General features: G+C 41.4%; 1 protein-coding gene across 2 annotated transcripts; it reads left to right on the forward strand.

Annotated features, from left to right (window-relative positions):
* Window positions 1-306: 306 nt before the first annotated feature.
* Window positions 307-23110, forward strand: LOC311530106 (uncharacterized protein). 2 transcript variants are annotated; one of them, XM_084646487.1, is made up of 6 exons: window positions 307-519; window positions 3018-3072; window positions 6242-6451; window positions 7893-8167; window positions 20721-20775; window positions 23086-23110. In XM_084646487.1, the coding sequence occupies exons 1-5, from the start codon at window positions 472-474 to the stop codon at window positions 20751-20753; spliced, it is 621 nt and encodes a 206-aa protein (XP_084502613.1). In that variant the 5' UTR covers window positions 307-471; the 3' UTR covers window positions 20754-20775; window positions 23086-23110. The 2 variants fall into 2 exon arrangements, with proteins under 2 accessions (XP_084502613.1, XP_084502612.1); XM_084646486.1 differs by lacking the exons at window positions 20721-20775; window positions 23086-23110 and having other exon boundaries at window positions 7893-10695.
* The last annotated feature ends 336 nt before the right edge of the window (window positions 23111-23446 follow it).

The following is a 23446-nucleotide window of genomic DNA, read 5'->3' on the forward strand; positions in this document are numbered from 1 at the left end:
GTACTCAACGTGCATCAAGGTAGTACCCTAGCCCTTAGTCTCTAAGTAACCTCAACGGCTGGCCTCTTGTGTCTTGGTATATGCCATTTTTCAGTCATTCCCCCACCCAGAGGGAAAAATGGTATGTTCTGGGAGCGATTGCTGGGTGGAAGTAAATTCTTCAGATGCACAGTAATTGTTTGACAATGCACAGTTTGTTTGCAGAGTGAACAAGCCTGAGTTGTCAGAGGCCATTACTGTACTGAAGAGAAAAAAATGCAGAAAGAAAGAAACCTTGGCAGGGAATCTCTAGGCAGGACAGGGGTTTCTCTCCGAAATTCCCTGTGTCTGCAATGCCATTAACACTGACTTCGCTTGGGTTGCTCTTGCTTTGTTGTTTTCCAGTACAGTAAGTGGTCCATGCAGGCTGGTTAAAGGGCCCACTGCCCGCTAGTGAACTTCAGCCTCATTCTTTCTTTTTTTAAAATAAGCATGTCCTTCTTCTGCTGTTGCCACTGCCTCTCAGCTACTCCAGGAGAGGTAAGAGAGCAGCTACCCTGTTGTGTGCAAAAATGCCTGCAGGACATAGGGTGACCAGACAGAAAGTGTGAAAAATATGTGACAGGGGGTAGAGGGTAATAGAAGCCTATATAAGAAAAAGACCCAAAAATCGGGACTGTCCCTATAAAATCGGGACATCTGGTCACCCTTGCAGGACAGAGCTCTTGGGAGAGCAGGGATAGGAAGGAGGAAGGGGGGGAAAGGGTTATTAATGTGCCCAGTGTGGTGAGGGGTGGGGGGGATCAAGCAGACTAATAATATTGGAAACTGATAACCCCTTTCTTGCCCTAGAATGCTGGGCAAAGATGGTCTTATGTGGGCAGGGCATGGTTGCTGAACAGATTCCACCGTACAGAGAATGTGAGAGAGAGGGAATTGTAGGTGTACTTTCCCAGAAATCCCATATATGCAAATGAAGGGTCTAATTCTGAGCTGGTGTATGTGTCTTTGCAGGGATTTAAGGTGACGTATGATGCCCCATTACTGTCCTCCACAGGCTAGTCTCATTGCAGACCACAGCCGTGGGAAGCAGACCCTGGGGAACTGTCACTCCCTCCTTCTACACAAGTGACCAGGGTCTGGGCATGGGCAGAGCTTTGGGTCCACTACCCCATGGTGCTGGCCTGCACAGCTGAGTCCATGCATGGGGTGAAAGTAAGCAGTGACAATTTGGTGTCTGCTTTGCTCCCAGGGCAGCCTAACTGTGGGCTGTCCTTTACTCAGGGCAGATTGCAAGGTGCCAGTCTGACCATAAATAAGAGTGAGGGCAGACAGTAAATTACTACAGCTAAGCACATTTCTCAAAATAATTTGTGTTTGGTACATTATTTTGGAAAAGGCTTGTATGAGCTTCTAAGCTCTTTGGGGCTGGGTCCCTCTTTTTGTTGTGTGTTTGTACAAAACCTAACACAATGGGAATCCTGGTCCATGAATAGGGCTCATGGGCCCTACCGCCAAACAAATTAATACGTTAATAATGGTAATAATTAATAATATGAAAGCTCCCCCTTCTTTAACTGTTGACTTTTCTTCACTTTTTTCATTTTTAAATAGCATCTTTTTCGCCAAGGGATAACAGGCCCCAAATTGTACACTCCTTAATAGCTGCTTATTTTTTTGATTAGTTCATATAAAAATATACCCACAAAACCAAAATTGGTGCAGATTCTTAGCAGCTTTTTCAACCCAGCATAAGTGATCATTGCCATTGATGATCATCAGCATGCTTTACCCTCAAATACACTTTCATCAGATAGCTCTTTCGTCTGAAGAAGAGCAGACTGAAATTTTTTGAATTTCAAACTTATGAGGAACAACTGTCTCTACATTTTGAATTGTGGTGAAAAAAAAACAGGAAACAATAAAAACAAAACGTTACAAATGTTTTGTTGACTGTGTTTTTTCATCCGTTCTCATCTCTACTTTTCAAAAAGCATTGCAAACATTATTACTTACGCCGTATGATTCCTATTTTGAGGTAGATATGAAATAGTGTCCTCATTTTATTCATGAAAAAATTGAGGCAAGATAAAGGTGAAGTGACTTACCCAAAGTTCTCTTACACTTATGTTTCTGGTTTATATATTTTTAAACATTCGGTGAGCTCATTGGCAAATTGTTTTTCCAGCATCTTGTCCCAAGCCTGGGTTGGGAGTTAGAGGGCGTGTTTGGCACAGTGAATGATGAACTGTGTAATAGACTGATAATAGTCAACTTCTAGTGGTAATTCTGAAAATGTAATGGATGCTAAAACTGAGAAAATTCTTTTCTATCTAGCAACAGATAGATATTAGAATTCAGAGCACTCATAAACAATGCCTAAGAGCAACTACTTTGATTAAGTCTCAGAGTTCAGACACCTAATTTGCTATAAAATAGCTAAGATTGGGAAAAGTATTCATGGCACTAGATTGCAAATAAACACATGGGGGCAGAGGCTCAGTTGGTGTAAATTGTCCAAGCTACATCATAATTTACACCAGCTCAGGATCTTCTCAGAGAGAGAAAATGAGGCAACTGTACCTGACTTATTTAATGGAAAACCCTTCCAAATTTTCTTCTGGTTCTTAGCAGTCTTCTTTGGGTGGGATTGTCCTTGCTTTGGGCCAGAACTTACTAAACAATGAGTATACCTTATTCCATAACTAGTCCCCACTGACTTCAACAGAACTACTCCTGGTGTAATGAGGCACTGTTCAACACAAGTCAAGGGGATCACAGCTTCAGCATTTGTTGGTCACCTTGAACCTTGTGTGATCTGAGTGAAAAAAACCTCCCATCTTTTAGAGTTATACTTGTAAATAATATCCGGTACACTGGGAGTCTTCCTCTTCTCTAGTCTTTAATATTCCCCTCCAAGTGGGAATACATATAGTATTAGGTGAAGATATCAGCATTGATTTAGCATAAGAAAAGCTCATTCCCCTTCAATTTGAAACCCTTGCATTAGACATAATAACTTTTCTTCTCTTTCACAGAGGGAAGCTCTTACTGCACAGTATCCAAAACGACCCTGTCGAGACATTGGCGGTGGTAAGTTTTTAACTATTTTCCTTGGACGTTTTATTTTTTCTCTTTCTAGATGGTGGTTGGAGTGATAATTAGTAAGTTCTGGTATTCACCCAAAAACGTTTCATTGCTGAAAGCATATATATGTGTGTACATATATGCACGCACTCACATATTCTCAGGCTCCCATTTTGGGCAATCAAGAGAAACAAACAAAATAATAAAGCAGACTGCCCCCCTCCCCGGCCCCCGAGTTTGTAAGCATGTGGTTATAAAAGAGCATATCAAATGGGAATGTTCTCACATTTATATAACACTTTTTATCCCCCAAAAAACTAAACTACCAAACATGAATAGGAATTCACTGCAGTGCTACTGAAGTGGAGCCACATGTGGGGTGGAATGCAGCAGTTTAGGACAGGAAGTGAAGAATACCAAATTTAGTTGAAACTGGAGGATAATTGAAGGAGGTAGAATAGAATGTAATTGACAAAGATGGATTTTTCCCAAGACACCAGGGCTAAAAACTCTCTTTAATTTGCAATATGTTCAATGGAATATTTAAAGGGGTTAGAGACTATGGTGATAGACATTATAGTAATTTAGGAAGGGAACACAAGTGGCAAATTGGGACAATTCTATCAGCATCAGCTAGGTCTTCAGCTAAAAATCAAAGTGTTTCAGGTTTTTGGTCATTTGGTTTTTTGACGAAAGCTCAAATTTTTTTCAGAAAGCAGAAACTTATCATGATTCTTTTGGACTTATTGAAATCTCCATTTTCTGTCAAAAAACAGCCCTAATATTTTACCTGGAACTGGGATAACTGACAGCTGTATAGTAAGCTATGAGCTTGGCATTTATCACAGGTTTCACAGTCTCTCAAATCACTTTTCTACAGTATTCAACAAAGCCTCCAAACAGGTATTTGTTTCAGACAGACTGAATAAGTAAATAAAAGATCTACCTGGAACTAGATAAATGGCCATATTCTGCTTTCAGTTGACTCTGGAGTAACTCCATTGAGTTCAGTGGAGTAATTCTGGGTTTTCCCTGACATCTCAGAGAGCAGACTCTGACCTTCTGTTTTGTTACAGATGGATTACTTGCACTCTTAATTTTCCTTTTTGTTGAAAAAAAGTGTTTTCTTTCTCTTTTATTTAATAGAACTAAGACACTTTTTGAAAACCACTCTCAGCATTAATCTGGCAGCAAGGAAGCATACTGAAGCCTACTTTTGGAGAATAAAATCTGACTAGAGTTTTCCTTCTTTAAAAAAAAAGTTTCTGTGACATTTGTTAGAAATATTACTAGCAAATGGATCATGTGTTCCATTGCTCGGGAGATGCAATTAGATTTTCTGCAGGTTTGTAAAACAAACTATGGTCTAAGTGTGTTGTCATGGAACCACTGGTCTGATTTCCAGTTAGATACCTCAACTTTTAATTAGGAGTCTAGTACTTATTTTGGTGCAACTGTTTTTTCAAATCGCCTAAGGAATTTGGTTCTCAAATTCCCGTTAAAGTTATTGGGAACTGGACAGCCAAATGCTCTAAGTAGAGTTGAAATTCTTTGCAATATAATGTTCAACGGAACTCGTAGGCTAAGAATAAGAAAAATTTGCTTAGTGGAGAAGATTTGAGCATTGAAGGATTTTATCCTCCCAACACCCCTGTAAGGTGAGGAATGGGAAAGTGAGGCATAGAGTAGATTAAATCATAGAATCATGGAATGTAGGACTGGAAGGGACCTCGAGAGATCATCTAGTCCAATCCCCTCCAGTGAGCCAGGACTAAGTATTAACTAGATCATCCCTGACAGGTGTTTGTCTAACTTGTTCTTAAAAACCTCCAGTGACAGATTCCACAACCTCCCTAAGTCATTTGTTCCAGTGCTTAACTACCCCTACAGGAGGTTTTTCCTAATGTCCAACGTAAACCATCCTTGCTGCATTTAAGTCCATTACTTCTTGTCCTGTCCTCAGTGCAGAAGGAGAACAATTTATCGCCCTCCTCTTTATAACAACCTTTTATATACTTGAAGACTGAAAAAATTGGGTTAGTTTAGTTTGCAGAAGAGAAGACTGGGATGGGGGCAACATGATAACAAAGTTTCTTCCTAGGTCATGTTTTCTAGACCTTTCTCTAATTTGTCCACCTCTTTCCCAAAATGTGGTGCCCCAAACTGGTCACAATACTCCAATGGAGGCCTTATCAGTAGTTAATTGAGTGGAAGAATTATTTCTTATGTCTTGTTTACCTCACTCCTGCCAGTGCTAATACATCTCAGAATGTTGTTCACTTTTTTACAACAGTATTACACTGTTGACTCATACTTAAGTTTGTGATCCATTATCCAAGGATCCCAGATCCTTGTTCTACAGTGCTCCTTCCCAGCCAGTCATTTTCCATTTTGTATTTGTGTGGTTGGTTATTCCTTCCTAAGTGTAGTACTTTGCATATGTCATTATTGAATTCCATCTATTTATTTCCGACCATCTCTCAGTTTGTCATTTGCACAAGGTCTCACAGGGTGTCTGTGGCTAAGATGGAAATGGAGCTTAGGTCTCCAAAGTTTCAGTCCAATGCCCTATCCAGCCTTCCTACCCTAAAATGGGATCTACTGGTCAAAACTCTAAGTAGAGGATAGAAGGAAAAGGATGGTGCAGTAGTTAGTGTAGTACTCAGGATATCTCAGTTCAGTTCTCTATCCTACTCCTTGAGTGACCTTGGGCAAGTCACTTAGGGTAAAGTTTTCAAAGACGTCTTAGTGTCCCATTTTTAAAAAGTGACTTAGGCACTTAAGTCACTCTGAAAATTGGTCTTATGTTCCTAGATCGCTTAAGCACATTTGAAAATCTTACCCTTATTGTCTCTGTGCATCAGTTCCTATTTGCAGAATGGGGTAATAGCACTTCACTGCTGCAGAGGGGTTTTGCGAGGATAAATGCATTAAAGATCATGAAGTGAGCAGATAATTATGGTAACTGGGGCCCGATAAGCACCAAAGTAGATAGACAGATATCTGGCTCCAGCCAGTGGTACCAAGAGGACTGCTAAATATTACTACCAGTTTGTAATTGAGCATGGCCGGTAGCCCAGAGTCTTCCATATATTTCATGCAAGTCTTTTTTCGTTTCCCATTTGATTTATTTTTTTCTAACACTCCAGTTCCTGTGGGTCTTTAATCTTCACAGATGTGTTCAGTAAGGAAGGGACCCTCACCATGAAACTGGTAAATGTGCTCGAGATTGACACGGTGTTTTCAGATATCGCTGAAACTTTCAACAAGCAGCATGGGGATCACTGGGCCATGAAGAAAGCCATCCAAAGGCTGAAAGAAGTCTCTGGCTGTGCTCCCACTGATAGTCTTGCAGCCTGCATAGAGAATATACAGCAGGAGCCCGGTAAGCAGACAAGGGCTAAGGGTGAACTGAAGCCAATGGTAAAACAGTGATCACCAAATGCTCAGACTGAACTAACTGTGCCCCCCTGCAAGTTGATGTGGGCACAGCATTGGCTGGGCTCTGTAGAGAATCTGTCTAGTCCCCGTGGCTACTAGGAAGGTTAGCAATGAAGAGTATGCATTTTACAGGAGAGCAGCAGAGATTAACAAGTGTATTAATAAAGATTAGTCCTCCAAAGCTGTGTGTCAGACCATGGATTACTTTCACTTTCCCCCAAACAACATGTTTCACACCATTCAGGAGGGCTATGTTTCTTGGGGGCTGGAGGGAACGTAGGGAACTGCTTTGCATAAAATAAGAACACTGCACCTAGTTTGATTCATCCTTTCACAAGGTTTCAGATGATCAGGGGGTGAAGGGGGTCACTGTTCCAGGATAGGAGTCACCCCACTTGTGGGTGGAGTTGTATTTACACTGTTTCTTGTTTCTGCTGTCCTCATGAAGTCCAGGAGTGGGACTGAATCCAGGTCTCCCCTGTGGCATGGCAATCCTTAGACAACAGAACAAGCCCTGTTTTGCACTTCCCAGTTATTTAACAAAAGCATATGATTGATTTGCTAATTCTTGTAAGGCCACTTCCTGGTTTTCTGTCGCAATGTGCAATCAAGATGCGAAGAGTTTTAGACACCCTTTCCCACCTACCATGCTTCTAGGTTGGTTCTGCATTGTAGAGGAATAAAAAATTTCCCAGCCAGGTTCAGTGACCTAACAAATCTGTCTCAAGTTCTCCTCCCCTCTTTAGATTTGGCTTTCTAGTGCAGTAACTCTTCACTTGGCAGTAAATCCAAACCTTCCTATGTAATGTTAACCTTCTGAGCCACTGCAGCAAAAAAGAAAAACAATCTAAACAAGGAGCTAAACAAATCCCATATGGAACTAGAAGCACCATGTGTTTGTGACACCAGTAATAAGAAGAACAATGATGCATCTCATGGAAGATTAGACCAGATTTTCAATACACTTTTTATAAAGACTCACCCAACACCTGATGGTTTGCATTGAAAGAATGGCAGGTAAAAGACAGAGGATTAAGGGTCAAATTTACTCTGGTGTAACTCCAACGACTTCCCTAGAGGGAATATCAGTGTGTTTGTACTAAGGATGAATTGGTCCACGTGTGTATAAGCAAGTGGCATGGAGGAGCTTGACTTACTACTGGGAAATGGCTCTATTGTACAACACACGCACACACAAAACTCAACCACAGATAAGGAAGTTGGAAAGAACCTAATTTTATGTCATTCCTTTCACAGTCAGTCACTGTGAATAGCTCAGTGGTGCCAAGTGTTTAGGTTTCTAGTGACAAAAGCATTTAGACATCTTTCTTGGACCAAAACCAGAACGAGCTAAATCCCAAGATATACATTGTTTTGTCTTTTAGGTGCCTGCAATGTACAGGTGCACATGGAGGGCTATAGGTTTTCACTCGTTGCAGAAGAAAAAGAAATGCCTGAAAAATTGGAGCCGGCCCAACGGCAGGTAGGGGAGCTGAATCATGCCACGAATGGTGTCATTGCTATGGAAATGAAGCTCCAGGAAATGGTCTGTTCTGTGCTTCAGCGTCAAAGTCAGCTGGAGGAGACAGTGAAAGCTGCAAACCCAGAGTATTTGGACCAAGTACGGCTAGATGTTAATCTGAAAGAGAACTTCCAGAAAGTAAGCCTGGTCAAAGAGCTCTCAAAGCAGTATGGAGAAGATGCCAGCAGGGTGCTGAAGGAAATGGCCCAATTAGCTGGCCTGGCCCTATAAAGGGGCTCCAGAAATAGGGATAGAATTGGAGTTTATGCCCTGCCTTTTATTACCCAAGGATTGTATACATAATGATGAATTAGAGCGCATCCTGGTAGTGCAGTCATTATGTGGACAACAAATATGCACTCAGCAAATAGCTTATGGGTAGCCCTAGGTATTAAGTTTGTTCTGCTCAGTCAAGGAACCTCAGCCAGGGCACAAGGATTTGTCCCCAGAGGGCCTTTGACTTCCATCTGGAAAATCACAGATGGACAGAAGGTACCTCCTCCCTTTAATATAGCAATGTCAACACTTGAGTTTTAATGCAGGATTTCAACCCCTACTGTGTCTTTCTGGCTGGAGGCCACCCCTTGATTCCACTTTGTGCAAGGTGAATTCCTGAGTAGCATGTTAAGTCAGCTTTCCAGCTGCTTTGCCGCACCAGAGCAATGCAAAGCAACCAGAACTAGGCCAGAGAGTGTATGTGACTTGTCTAAGACAACCTGTCTGTCACAGTTTGTATTGGAATTCAGTGGAATTCCCACCCTTATTTTCTAGTTCAAAGTAGGCTGCCTCTCGAATCTAAAACAGAGCTAGTGTGCTAAAACCAGGTGTCCAGATTAAGGGTCGGAAGTACCCATTGAAGGTATAGAGATATACTCTACATGGTTTATTATTGTTACAGATAATCATCCGAAATTAAAGGCCCGTATCTTCTGTGCTACTAGTTGCTTCTTTTCCTCCTCTCTCATCTCTTGAAATTCCCAGAGGTGCGCATGCTTCCCACTTTCATTGAGACAGAACCTTGAGGCAGACAGCACATTACTAAAATAGCACGGGAGTGTTGCAAGTTGTTATTGAGATGCATCAGCATAGCGGTACAGGGCCCCAGGACTAGGATCACAGGAGTTGTTACAGATGAGGATTAAACTGCATTGGAAAGGTTGACAAGATGAGGATTTCAGGAGTGCTTCTCTTTAGCTATGAGGTGTATTAACATAGATGTGTGGGATTTGAAGAGCATCAGGAAAACTGCAATGAGGGATGAGGACTGGGACAGCATGGATTGGTATGATGAAGGTCAGGTGTGAGGGGCATTGCCAGACTGAATCGATTAGCACTATATTGCATTATTGACAGCACGATTCCACTACGTCTACAAGAGCACTAAATGAACTCAAACAATGGAAATAGACAACCTGCAAATCTCAGGTGCTTGTCATGAGAGTAATGGGATCTCGGCTGAACCGTCCGCAGGGACGCTAGCCTTTGAAGTCCAACTGGATCACAGCTGAAGTGCTTCATGCACACTCAGCTGAGCCTGAGGGGGAAGGAAGGTCAGAATAATTCCATAACACTTTAGATCAGGAGGTCTGTCATTAAAATGGGCCTCTTTGGAGAAGGGACTGTGTGACTGAGGGAGGGTGGGATGGTTTTGCAAGTGCTGGACCTGGCCGGTGGTTGAAAAGCTCATTGAATTTGTCACATTTTTGAGAGACGATGGAGAGAATAGAAACCACAAGTGAAATCCTATCCAGCCTGCTAGAGCTCCACAAATAACAACAAAGGGAGCTCAATCTCTGGGTTTTTAGACTGTCACTTCCATACTGTTGTCTTAAATTTTGTTCTCATTTGCCGCTGCTCATCCCCAAAATACATCAGAGAGCCCCAAGAGACTTATCATGCCCTTAAATGTCCTCTCACCATTCCTCATCCCATCACACACCTCACTGGGGCAGCTTGCTGCAGATTTCTTTGCTCTCTCAGTGGTGAGCTGCTCTCTGTAAATATCCACCAGACTCTGTCCTGCCAGAAATCCAAACTATTCAGACATTTCCTTTTGGAGTTTCAGGATGTCCATTTGCTAGACGCCGGCTTTTCACAAACTCACCAAAACCCAGCGGAGAAATGCTGATCACTATTATTATTTTCTTGAACCTAAATGCAAGCAAATGCTCCTGCATTCAGATCAAACTGGGCATACATCTCCCTTTCCTTGCCTAAGTCGCAAACTCTCTCTCTCTCACTAGTTCTTTTCATTTTGTTTTGAAGGAATTTGGGAAATAAGTACATTGCCACAGCTATTTCCTGCTGCTCTGCTGGTAACATCTTGAAAACTGCAATATATGCCTCTGATAGCCTTACAGGCATGCGTTTTTCAAACAAATGGGCATTTTCAGTTGTCAGTAGCTCCCAAAGCTCACCTTCTGTATTTGCTTTCTTGGTGTGTTGAGTTCTCTGTGGTCTGTCACTGCCCCTCATGAAGGAAAATAACCCAGATGCTTTACCCCAACAAATCCTTCATTCCCTGATTATCACAGCAAGATAGCTGTGATGACACTGTGTTGTCTGCCAGGGCTGTGTTGCATTGCGTGTGGCTCTTCCTGATGAGGGAAGGGGTGGGTGAGTGTGTTAGTCAATAGACGGAGAAAAACTGTCTTCTACATACTATGTTTATGATCCTTTTAATAAAATATACATAATGTACACAAAATAAAGCATTAGTTCAGCTAGTTTTTGTGACATTTCCTCTGCGTTTGATGCTATGTTTCAGATGCATTCTCCCATGCCCGACATTTTTAATAATAAGAGCTGAGTGACTGTGCGCAGTGCATTTCATGAAACATATATGGGCTATATTAGTCTTATGTGTCCGGGAATTCTCATATAGGGTTCTTTTGCTATTGTTACACTCAGACACAACACAAACCTCATAATATCTGTGGTTAATTTAGTCCAAAGCACTCAGACATGTCAATGTCTATTTGGAAATGTACATTTTGGAACCCACCAGCATTCCTCACCTGCCGCCTTCAGGAGAAGAGGGCTCTCCATCTTGATTCTTTGAACAGGCCAGATTTGGACCGGGGGTAAATTTCTCAACATTCTTTTTTTTAAGAAAAGTTGTTTAATCAAAACCAGAATGGTGTGGGAAAATGTGTCAATTTGCACTGAAGTTTTGATGGGACAGTTTCTCGAGTCCAGGGTGTATGAGAGAGAGAAAGAGGTAGAAAGATCAAAAGCCTGATCTTTTGGAGCTGAAAACAGATGTTTTGACACAATTCCATTTTGCAAAAAACATCAAAAGATTTTATTTTTGTTCAAAAATATATTTTGAAACCTTGAAAGTTGTCGTGAAACAGAATTGTTGTTTTCTAGCCAGGTCTAGTAACTACGGATACAAGCAGTCCCATTAAAGTCAAATGAGTGTGATTGCTTTTCATGAGTAAGTGCTTCTCAATGTGTGTAAGGGCTGTAAAATTTGGCCCATGACAGGAGTGGAGTTAAGTGTTCCTGCCCATTTGTCCTGAAGTATATCACAGGACGGAGCAAGAGGAAGCCTTGCCTGGTGGTTAGGGTGCTAGCCTGGGGCTAAGGAAACCTGTGTTCAATTCCCTACTCTTCTATGCACTGCCTGTGTGGCCTTGGGCAATTCAGTTAGCCTCTGTTTGCTTCAGTTCCCTAGCTGTAAAATGGAGATAACACTTCAAAGGGGTTTGGGGAAGATAAATACATTAACAGTTGTGAGGTGCTCATATGCTATGGTAATAGAGGCTATGCGAATGAGCTAGATGGGCTTTTGGGATTGGAGAACCTCAGAAGATTTAATTCAGTTTGGACAAGTGCCCAAAAATCAGTTGCTCACATATACTAAGGAAACCTCTTGGGTCTGCAAAACAAGGATGGAAACCTTCTGAGCTTCTCAGTACTCACTGCTTCTGGTCAAGTTAGGAGTAGGGCATCCTTTCTCACAGTATTATGGTTCTTCTGTTTCTGATCATGGCCCAAACCTGGGAGAACCAAGGCTGCTGCAAAAATAAAAATAAAAAGATGGGGGTGGGAATCTGATCAACCAGAGTTTTTCAGATCTTGAAAAATAATTTGGCTTGGGATAAAGCTTGGAGTCAGAAGGGGGATTTAAATATCTCAATCCTTGCTGAATCCCTCCCGGTTTCCTCCTTCACATTTGCGGTTACACAGTCAGGTTCCAGGGATCGCAAGGCTGACCTGAGTCTGAAGCAGAAATGTGAGGCCTCCATTGCTGCTCCATCTTTCTAGGAAAAGGGCACTGCACACAAATATTTGGATCCCTAATTGGCATCATTAAAGAAGCTGGCCATCTGGAGCCCGCTCAATCTAATTAGTCATCAACGGGGTGGTGTTTCTGTCATAAAAAATCCTCCACTCTTATCCTGTCTTCACACAGAGGCGTTTCCAGGCTCTCTTCTCTGCTTTCATACCGTGGAGAGTGGATGAGCTCCCATTTAATAGCCATCCGCCCTGGAGCTCACAGGCCGGTAACTTGTTACTTGGCAGGGCTGCCAGGCCTGTCTCTGTAAATTTCAGCAGGCTGGAAAGATTGCAGCTACATATGGTAAGGGAGCCAGAAGCATGTGACTTACCCCACCCTCATTTGTAAGTCACTCTGATGTAAGGTTTCCAAACTTCATAACCCTGCAAAAAAGCTAGTGATGGGAAAAGCAGGTGAGCGGAATAAGCAGGGTGAGAAGAAAGGAGGGGGGGAGAACCTGGACAACAAATGAAGAGGGGACCCATGCATTGTAGCTGTTTTGCATGAATGTTCTGGGTTTTTAGTTATTTACTTTACTTTCCAAAACAGTTTCCCTCTGGTCACCATTTTCCTCCTCGCACTAGAGCTGCTGTTTAACAGAAGTGGAATTAAGTGGATTGAATGAAATATTTTATTTTCACGCCTTTCTGGTATTAGGACAGTAAGTCTATGACTTCCTGCCTCCTGTCCTCTTTAGGTTCCTCTTGGGCTCATACAGTTTCTGCATAGGTGGAATAACCAAATGTAGCCATTCCAGTGCCTTTGTCACAGGCTGAGCTTCATCTTCAGCCCAAGAGGGCTCACACTGGGTTTGCCTCTACTAAACTAATAAATACATAAACCAAAATAAGAACAAACCACAAAAAGTGCTTGATTAAAAATAAATGCTAGGAAAACTTTGAAGGAATGTGGGGGTCGGGGGGGTGAGAGACTGCAGCAAATAAATCCTATTTCATCCATCAGCAGTGAAGTAACAATGGAGGAATCAATGGTGAATGGACTTGTAAAGGCTTAGAGGTTTCTCTGAAATTTTCTAAGGATATCTTCTTATGTGTGGTCCTTCCACAATTTCTTGCTCTTACCTCCCCTGGAACACTCCATCTTCCCACCTCTTAGAAGCCCTCCCTGCTTCTTGATGATCTGGCGGCATAGACTACGTCCAGATTCCTTATCCCACTCCTGCCCAGAATACATGACTTCCCAATCTGTAAACAGAAAGATCTCTAGCACACAGTGTAGGTACAATCAGTGAACGGAGAAGGCTCCAGCGTACAATGCAATAAATATTTAGAGGTGGGCCCAAGATCCAAAGTTCTAATCTGAATCCAAACTTGTTCTGTAAAACAGGTGCTTGTCAAACTCAGGGGTTTGGTTTGGTCAAAGACTGGGGACCTGCCACAAAGCTCAGATTCAAATCTAAATTCAGTTGGAGTGTTGGTTCAGACACATCTCAAGTTTTATGATTAATCTTCCTTTATTTTGAGGGGAAAAAACAACTAGTTTCTTCCTGCCAAAGAGGAACTTCAGAGTTCTAGACACAATATTAAAAAATATTATTCTGGCTTGGGGGAATAGAGTTTGTATCAGTTTATTAGTCATTATTAATTATTATTATTATTTCACACCACCTCTAACATATAGGAAAAGGCCCATAAAGGCAAGACACCAAAGGAACTTTTCGATTTCATACCCATCTGCATTAAAAATCCCCATCATTTTTGAGTAATAATAAAACAAAGAGCATTTAGGAGCAGCAACAGCAGAAGTCTAATGTAAAGTGATATATTTCAGGCCCAGGGAGTATGGTGTAACTTACTCTTGCCTCTGCCGCTTGTTTATTGTGTTTGTCTGGTTGCCCAGGGAACCAGCTCACGCCGTTTCACTCATTTTATAATGTTCCTGTAAATGTTAGGTAGGGTCGGGATTTATTATACACTGTCAACACCTAAAATGGAACGCGCCGCTTAGCATCGTTTATTTGGCGAGACGCCTCTCCTCACTCCTAAAAAAAAAAAAAGTCTTTCTTATACAGATATATACGTGCATGTGTACCTCTGTAAAAATAAATAAACCCTGTCAGTTTTCCAGAGGAGCCTTCGTCCAGGGAGAATTGATGTCGGGTGGTATAAAGCTTGTGTCAAAGGAACGTCTGAGCTAGACGGCAGGCAGTGACCTGCTATTGGGTGGGATCTCTGACTCACGTTATTTGCAAGAGGTGAATGTTTAGGGGACAGAGGGAAACATGTTTACCAGCAGTGTTTACCCTCCCTCAAAAAAGCAGCACGACCCCGTCACGGCTGTCGCAAAGGCCTCTGTTGATTCAGGAGATGAGTCATCAGAATTATTAGGGCTGGAACGGGCTGGTTTCCTTTCCTTCATCTGTCCCCCGGCATGACTGAGCAGATTTGATTGCAGACTAGCGGCTGGTGAGGTGAAAATGGGCTTTTTGGGTTGTTGTTTTCGGTGGTACCAGCCAAGCTGACACATTCCGTTTAATTAAGGAGGCTGTTAACCCTTTGAGTGCTAAGGATGAGTGCAGTAGACATCTATACTCCTTACCGAGGTCCTGGCGGTGAGCGTACATGTCTGTAATCCACACCTCTTCTCCTTCTCCCCCAAACTGGAGCCTTACCTTCAGCCCAGCTCCTGCTTCTTCCCTCCCAATGCCCATAGAACAACAAGTCCTCACATCTCTCTGTCTCCTGCAATGAGTACCACACCATCCTCTCACAGACTGGTAGAAAGCTTCATGGCTCTCCACCAGCCTTCCCACACAATGCCAAATGCTAATTCTGTATCAGCTCCTTCTTGCTATTAGCTCCTGATGCAACTTCCCTTTCCACTACAGAGGGGTTGGGACCTGGCCGCACATGAAGGTAGGTCATGCTGGGAGCACAGGCCAAGGAAGGAGGAGGATCTGTACTGGGGTGAAAGTCAGGAAGGGTGGACTTGCTTCTCTCTACAATCCCAAAATGGCTCTGCCTTTCAGTGATCAGAAGCCTGCTTCTCCTTCTTGGCACAGTGCTCCCACCAATGGCCAGGTCCAAACCTTAAGAAACTAGCCCATGCCCAAAGCACTAAACACCTTGGGATCAGCCACTGCCCTAAGAATTAAGGTACAACAGATATAGAATCCCAAACAGGTTTAGCAATAATAAAGGAAAAGACAATACACTAGGCAAAACTAATGGTGACAGTGTACAGCCCTCAGAGAGGAAAATCACATGGGGGCATGTGGGCTTCCGCTTGAATGGTCAACTGCACGCAGTATAAGCTTTCCTTTCATTAGTGTCAGGGAAGCTGGGCTGCCCAATAAGCATCGGATTGGGGAGTGAACTCAGTCGCTTTTTGTGTGATGCTGCGTCAGATAACTAGTCTGTGCCTCACTTTGCCCATCTGTAAAGCAAGGCTGTGTGAGGTTTCATTAATTCATATTTGCAAAGAGACTTAAGGTCTTTGCACTTACAGTGTACTGGTATAGGGTCTTTAATCAAAGTATGTGTTTTGTGTGAATATCTGTGTTTATACTGATGATTAGCTCAATGAAACTGTTTATTTGTTTCAAGTGAAACAGGGATTAATAGTTCCCCCCCCCGGCCCCTTCTTCTTCTTCTCCTCTTTTTTTTCTGATGAACATTTTGTAATGAAAGTGCATGTTGCATTCACAAATATCCATAGCATTTTTTCTTAATTTCCTGTTGAAATTAATGTAATTGATTTGTGTATGTGTATGTGTTCATCACAATAGTAACTCCTCTAGTTAAAGCTGCAGCACACACCTCATATATCGCATTTAAGAAACATTTGTCCTCAACTGTTGGATTAACACAAAAAAATGTGTATTTCCTCTTTTATTAACATAGAAGTTTATTGTTACAGGGAAAATACACGGCAAAGCTCCCTGTTTAATCAGTCTAACATGCAGCACATGTGACAGCAACAGTGGCAGGACTGTGTCAGTGAAATCACAGCTGCTCCTTTTAATTAGCTCCTAATTTGCTCTCTGGTGCTGGCTAATTGGAACAATTTGCCTGCAGAAACCTGTGAGGTCTCAGATGCTAATTGATTTTGTCTTGTTTAATCAGCCCCGCAAGAAACAGACCCTGTTTCACCCACTGTTTCTTACCTTGAGTGCTGGCATTGTGTGATACGGTGGAAAGAAAATACACACACACACATACACTAAAGTAACCCAGCCATTCACTGTCCAAAATCAGATTACATCTCCAAGCCAACTCCCTGTATTGAAGGTAAGACTCCACAATTTACTGGTACAGCCCAAGAAAAAGACCTCAGATGACTCTGCAAAATGTTTGTGTATATATATCAAATATAAAAAGGCAATACCTTAAACTCATTGCAGGTCAACAGTGCTCAGAGATGTGGGCTTGTGAGCATTTTTCTTCCTTGTGCTTGGTGGCCAGATACATTTCAGTGGAAAAATAAGTCATACCTCGCAAGCATAGCAAAAAGAGAATAAATCGTAAAACAGGCTATTTCATTTTCTTTTCAAAAACTGTTCAGGTTCTCAATGCTATGATTTATGGAAGCTCTGTTATTCTATTTCCAAATGATTTATATTATTAATTATTATTATTATTTATTTTATTATTATTTGGTATAGAGAAAGAATGGAAGAGGCAGCTCAAAAAATACTGATGTATCTAATAATGTCACTATTTGGGGATGGAGACTATCTTTAGTGTCTCATATCAAGCTATGAAATATTTTAACATTATTTTAAAAACGTCTGACTGTTGGTAAAAATCATTGGTCAGTGTCACCAGCCTATTAAGTCTGCTTTGCACTGATCCCTTGATACCAAGCAGACTTAACTGACTGTCTCAATCATCTACTTCAGGATATTTCAGAGAACACCAGTCTGCACCTTCTGTGGTGCAGGGCTGGTGGAGATGCATCAAAATAGTTTGTGACTCAGCCCTTCTGCATCAAACCAGTGCTCCAGGTAGCCTAATATTCTTTCTGTGGCAGAGGGTAGCACTGGGAGCTTCAGAAGAATGTGCAAGAAACTCTGTATAGAACAATTATGGAATGCTCTATCCATATATTTTTAAGGTCAGGCTTGACAAAGCCCTGGCTGGGATGATTTAGTTGGGGATTGGTCCTGCTTTGACCAGGGGGTTGGACTAGATGACCTCCTGAGGTCCCTTCCAACCCTGATATTCTATGATTCTGTGATAAGGGAAGTTTCTTCCTGACACTCTAGCCTCTAAGAGAGAAATTTTCAAAGATGCAAAGAGACAGCTGAGAAAGCTCTTTGGTGCATGGGCTATCATTTTAAGTTTTTACAATGCTACCCCATCCAAATTGTACTACAATTAGTAAAGGTTAGTTAAGTGCACAGCTCTCTTTGAATGTTAATGAGTGTTGGATGTCTAACTCTCCTCTTTGCCTTTAAATATCTCCCACTATGTATATATTTTTTTAAAGTTTATGTATTTAATGAATCCTTGGTTACATCTCTTTGTATTTCCTTTCTTTCCACTTGCATAGACTTAGAGTGCTCCTGTGAAATTACTGATGTTTCTAAGGTTCTTATCATGGCTATATGTGAGTTATTGTAACAAGGACAGGTGTCACCCATCTTTGGTTACAGCTTCGTTGGGCTATTGACCTACCAACAAAAAAGAGCATTCGAAGGATGTGGTGTGCTGTGGCTCTTTCAAGGTGCTCTTCCCTGCTATTGCCAATGGGACATTGGGAAATGAAAGCACCTTTGAAACTGGGGCAGGTGAGAAAGAGATAAATGTAACTCCCTTACAACATCCTGAGCACAGACCTTACAAAATGGGAGCTCCGCTAAATCTGAACTGGTATTTGTTCACCATAAACCCATCCCATGTGCTATTTCCAACTAACGTTTTTTTTGCACTATTGGTCAATGGGACTGATCACCATGCGTGTTTCAAGCATCAAGTCCAAAGACTAATGACACTGATTCAATTGTAAATTTCCATTTCCCGTTATCAACATAAGAAAAGGAAGCAGATTGTAAGTCTATACAAATTTATAGTTCCATTGTAATATATCTATCATTTTAAACACAGCGCTGTTGCTGACAACTACTGAACTGCCAGGGATAGACTGGTAAAGTACTTAAAAAAGAAAGAGACATTACATAAAACAATATCTCCAAATACATTTAAAGAACCTTTAAAGAACTTTGAAATATATTTCTCAAACTCCTATGTATATTTCAAGTAGGTTGGTTTTTGTTGATGAAGTGAGCTGTAGCTCACAAAAGCTTATGCTCAAATAAATTGGTTAGTCTCTAAGGTGCCACAAGTACTCCTCTCCTTACCTATAATTCCTAATTACCAAGGCTTTTGTGTAAAGAGAGGTCTTCCCCTTTTTAAGCAACCAGCTTTCTCATCCCATGCTGATATCACAATATATGGTTTGTGACATCACCAGGTGTCACAACTATGTAACAGTGGCAGGATTTGTGTGGCATCACTATTGAATGTGCTTTTTAAAAAACATTATAAAACACAAGTCAGTAGATTTAAATTGCTATATAAGAGTTGACTGGGGTTCTCACAAGTCTAGGTTTAGCTGACAGAGTGATTCCGTTGAAAATAGGAGCGGGAAACGTGCCCCTTCTTTTATTCTGGAGAATTAAGCTCCAGTGGCCTTCTTCTCAGCTCACACAATGTTGAAACTCACCATGCACACAGTCCCCATCTACAAGACATGGGAGCCCCATGTAGTCACCTCTTATTAACCTTGCCCAGTGAAACAGAAAATGCTTTTATATTAAACTTACTAACAAGCTGCAGACTGTGTTTCAGCCAATGGTGCAGATTAATTTTGTAACAACCAGGGATGTTCTTGCATTTGTTCTTTTTTCTCCACCTTCCTTATTTTTTTTTCTTTAACCATGTGTTTTTTTTCCTCACAAAGACAAGGTCAGTGGAGGTACTAGCGTGGTCCTACATACCTGCAACATGGAATCTCATTCCTGATACCCAGGAGTACTCAAAAGAGCAGAAAATCCATCAAAGCCAAATCTCTGTGCAATGCATGAACCACAGCTTCCAAAAGCAGGGGAATGGAGAAGTAAGGGCTTGCAAGTCTGTTGGTGTTAAGAACCAATGAGGCAGAAGAACCAGAGACATGTGAATTGTGAAGACAGATACTTCCTTCCCACTGCCCCACTTTCCACTTTTCCTTCCTCCTCTCTTCTTAACTTGTTGGAGTAATTTAAAGCCCTACGGGTTTTATAATGGCACTCTTAACAAAGTTATGAATGGCAATGTGTGAAGTGGCTGTTAGGAAGCTCTCCTGAAGATCCTGTTAGAACTAAGAAAAGATTAGCAAAAAACCAAAAATGAATCGGATTCAGAATAAATTGAAAAATGCAAAAGGATTACCAAACCCCTAGCCTGAAAAAGCCTCTGATCAGGAGACAGAATTGGGAAGTTTCTGCACAGCCATCATGTCTTGCTGTTTAATCATTGAATGAATTTAAACATCTTTTGTGCTATACAAACACATTTCACACAACCGCACCCAAGCTGTGTATGCAACATACCATAAGTTGGCTTTGATTTATAAACTATTTAACAACTTACTTAATCAAACACCCTTGCACTGTTATTTAAAAAAAACCCAAACAAGTAATATTCAGGTTTTCCATGCACTCTGCAAATGAATGGCCAAATCCCAAACTCTTAACTTAACCCCAATCAAGGCAAAAGTTTGATTTTAAGGAGAGTCAAACACTTAACTTCAGTTAATGAGGCTTTTGCCTGAATAAGGATGGCGTAAACATTGACAAACGCTTGAGGACTTGGTTTGAAAATAGCAGATTTTAGGACAAGGTGAGCTAGGAGCCAGGGTAGTAGCTCTTCACCTCTGAAAGTCTTGGTTTAAATTCAGGTTTTAAGCCACAAGCTGTGGTACCTAGCCCTGTGTCCATGTCACAAAATGTTAATATAAGTCAGGGATTGGCAACCTTCGGCATGTGGCCCGCCAGGGTAAGCCCCCTGAACTGGACGATGTAGCTTCACATCAGGGTAAGCCCCCAGAACTGGACGATGTAGCTTCACATCAGAAAGAACATAGTGTTGCGGACATGTCTGGATTGGAGCAGTCAGGTGGGAGAGAGCCTGTGAGTAAGAGAGTCTAATGAGACCTGAGAGTGAGTGGGGGTTTAGGCGAGTGGCGGTTGTTTTATGACTAATGGGTCTGAACCTCAGTAAGTGGGACAGTTAATACTTAGAATTGTGGAGTGGGCCAAACTCCTGATACACTGATTGGGTTTTGCTCATTTTATTATGTGTAAATATCATAATAATACTTAGCTCTTATAGAGTGTTTTTTTATCAGCAGATGTCAAAGTACTTTACAAAGAAAGACAGTATCAGTCTCTCTATTTTACAGATGAAGAACCTGAAGTACCAAGAGGTGAAGTGACTTCCATAAGGTCACCCAGCAGGTCAGTGGCCAAGCTGGAAACAGGTCCCAGGTTTCCTGAGTACTCTGCCCACTAGGAAACACTGTCTCCCATATATATATGTGTGTGTGTGTGTGCGTGTGCTTATCATGTATCTTTTGTTTGTTCCCTTTGTTTGTTCTTTTCCCTTGGACTCCTCAATGGTTGTATGTATGTGTGTGGGCAGCAGAGAGAAATAGATGCACAACTCTGGATGAGCACTTGAACCATGTTATGATTTATTTTAGGAAAGAACCCCCTAGAACACACTGAACCTGGCCCTTTTTGTTACTATTGGCACCTGACAGAAGGGTTGCAATATATAAAGAACGTTTTTGTCCCACCAAAACCAATGGCTTGTGCTCCCCCTAAAGTATCTGCAGCAGAAATTAACTAGTGTTTGCAGAATTCTCTGGGATTTATGGTAGATTATACAAAACCTGCTTTTTTAAGGCAGTCAAGCAAAAGTCACTGAAAATTCCATCCATGGAAGGCTACCAATATCTTAGTATGTCTATCCCATTTCCAGACCAAGACCGCACATTGGGTAAAATCCTGAACACCTTACTCATAGGGCGTGGAATTAACTCATGCACAAGGCCTGTGATCAGCAAAAGGCCTATAGACTCAAAGTCTGTTTCAAGGTCCTCTGAACACTTAATAATGGTCCCAACAAAGACCACAGAGTAATTTTGACCACCTATAAGAAAGGACTGATGACTTGGGGTCATTCCGGTGACATCTGTTTTAACAAAATAGTACTGATCCATACACTGTATCACTGCTTTTGGAGAACATTCTGGATGCAAAGGTTGACAGTGTGACAGTTTGAGGATGTATCAAAGTGTGCCTAGTTTTTATAGAATTTGAAATCTTGGTCTGAGATTAAGTTTCCTGGCTGGAATCCAGTTGTGTTCGTTCCTTTTAAAAAAGAAAAGTAAATATTGTGGCTAATTAGACACAAATAAATGTTAAAAACTGTGTTAAATTAATATCAAGGATCTAATTTCACTTATAAAAATATCTATTTATAATAACTGCTGCAGTATACTAGAATAATAGAGCCTGTTGTAAGGTGGTACTGTTGGGGACCATAAATTCATAACACTGTAGCCATCCTTTTTCATTAAGAGTTAAATACTCAAAACCAGGTCATTTAGAAATAGGTTTCTTAGGCTGCCATTAAGCTATCAGGTCAGATCCTGAACTGGTGTCAACTAACAAAACTACATTAGTTTCAGGGGAGCTACACTGATTGAGAGCAGCTAAAGATCTGGCCCACTATGTCTGCAGATGATGGAGAAGAACCAAAGGAAGCGTATGACCATTCTTATAATGGATGTCACCTTTAGTCATTAGTAGGCAGTAACACAATGGCATGAGCTAGATATGAAATGAAAAGCCTTAGCCCTAAATTTCATAATCTCTTAGGGGGGTTAAAACCAAGCCCCTAATGTTGCTTTTTTATTTTATTTTCCATTTTATTTAATGTAACAAAAACAGTAGCAATTCCATGTTAACAGTAGGCAAAGGGGTCTGTGTCTTGTTAGCGCTCATTTTGGGGATGCCAAATCTGCATGGGCCATTGTCGTTATTATGGCTTAAAGTTGGCTAAGGTCATCCTGGTTCATCTGTTTTATACATTGGTAGCCTTCTACTTGTTACTTGCCAAACAAACCTTTTTTATTTTTGCACACGTTTATGTTGATTCTGTGGTTTTGAAATTGGATTCTGGCTCCTACAAGCCTGTGTTTCCACGGTAACTACAGGCCTTATCTGCTACTGCTCTTTGGCAGACAGACAACAAGGCCTTTCAGTTTACCTCTCTCTCTCTCTCCCTCCCTTTTATTTTTTACTTTTTTTATTTTATTTTATTTTTTTGGTTTTACTTTTCCTAACTCCTGTCATTTAAAAAATCACATAATTAATTGAGTACATCCTGTGCCACATGGGGTTGCCATGGCTTTGATGTCCCAATAGATCATTTTATAGAGCCTGGGTGCCATTTTTAAAAAAACACAGCACCAGGCGCCAGGGTAAAGGCTTGTGGAATTTAGCATATCCTACTCCAGGTATGATAAAGAAACCTTGGCACCTTCTGTTTGTTTTTACTAATTTCCTTTCCAAACTGCCTTTTCAATATATAGGAAATACCTCCAGGACTTAAAATTTGTTATTTTCTCTCCAAAGTTAATTCTGTCCCCTCCTCCTCCCATCTCCTCCCCCCCCCCCAAAAAAAAAAATAAAACCCCAACAACCCAGCTTGAACTGCTTCTTCATTTGGTGGTAAGTTTTTCTTTTTCTTTCCCTTAGTGTGGTCTGATTTAGCATCATGAAGCTTGGAGCTGTTACTGATCTCTGCTACAGCGGAAAAAAACAACCAAGGGGCTGGGGGGGGGTCCTTGACAGGCTCCATTAAACCTTAAGAACAATAAATGATGTCATCACCTTCTTAAATACAGAAAAAAAATACAATCATTTACTTCAGGGAAGGAACGAGTCTGATGGGACAGGTAATCGAGTCTACCCTGAAAGGCACTGCTGCTGGCACAGATGAAGAAGAATCATTCTTTCTCTGTGCTGAGTTTATACTAGTATGTCTCTCAGATAGATATTTTTTCTATCTATCTATCTATCAAAAACATGTTGATGAACTGTGTGAGAAAAAGGAGTG

This window comes from Lepidochelys olivacea (assembly GCF_965140295.1).
Source record: "Lepidochelys olivacea isolate rLepOli2 genome assembly, chromosome: 14".
In the NCBI taxonomy this organism is placed as follows: Eukaryota; Metazoa; Chordata; order Testudines; family Cheloniidae; genus Lepidochelys; species Lepidochelys olivacea.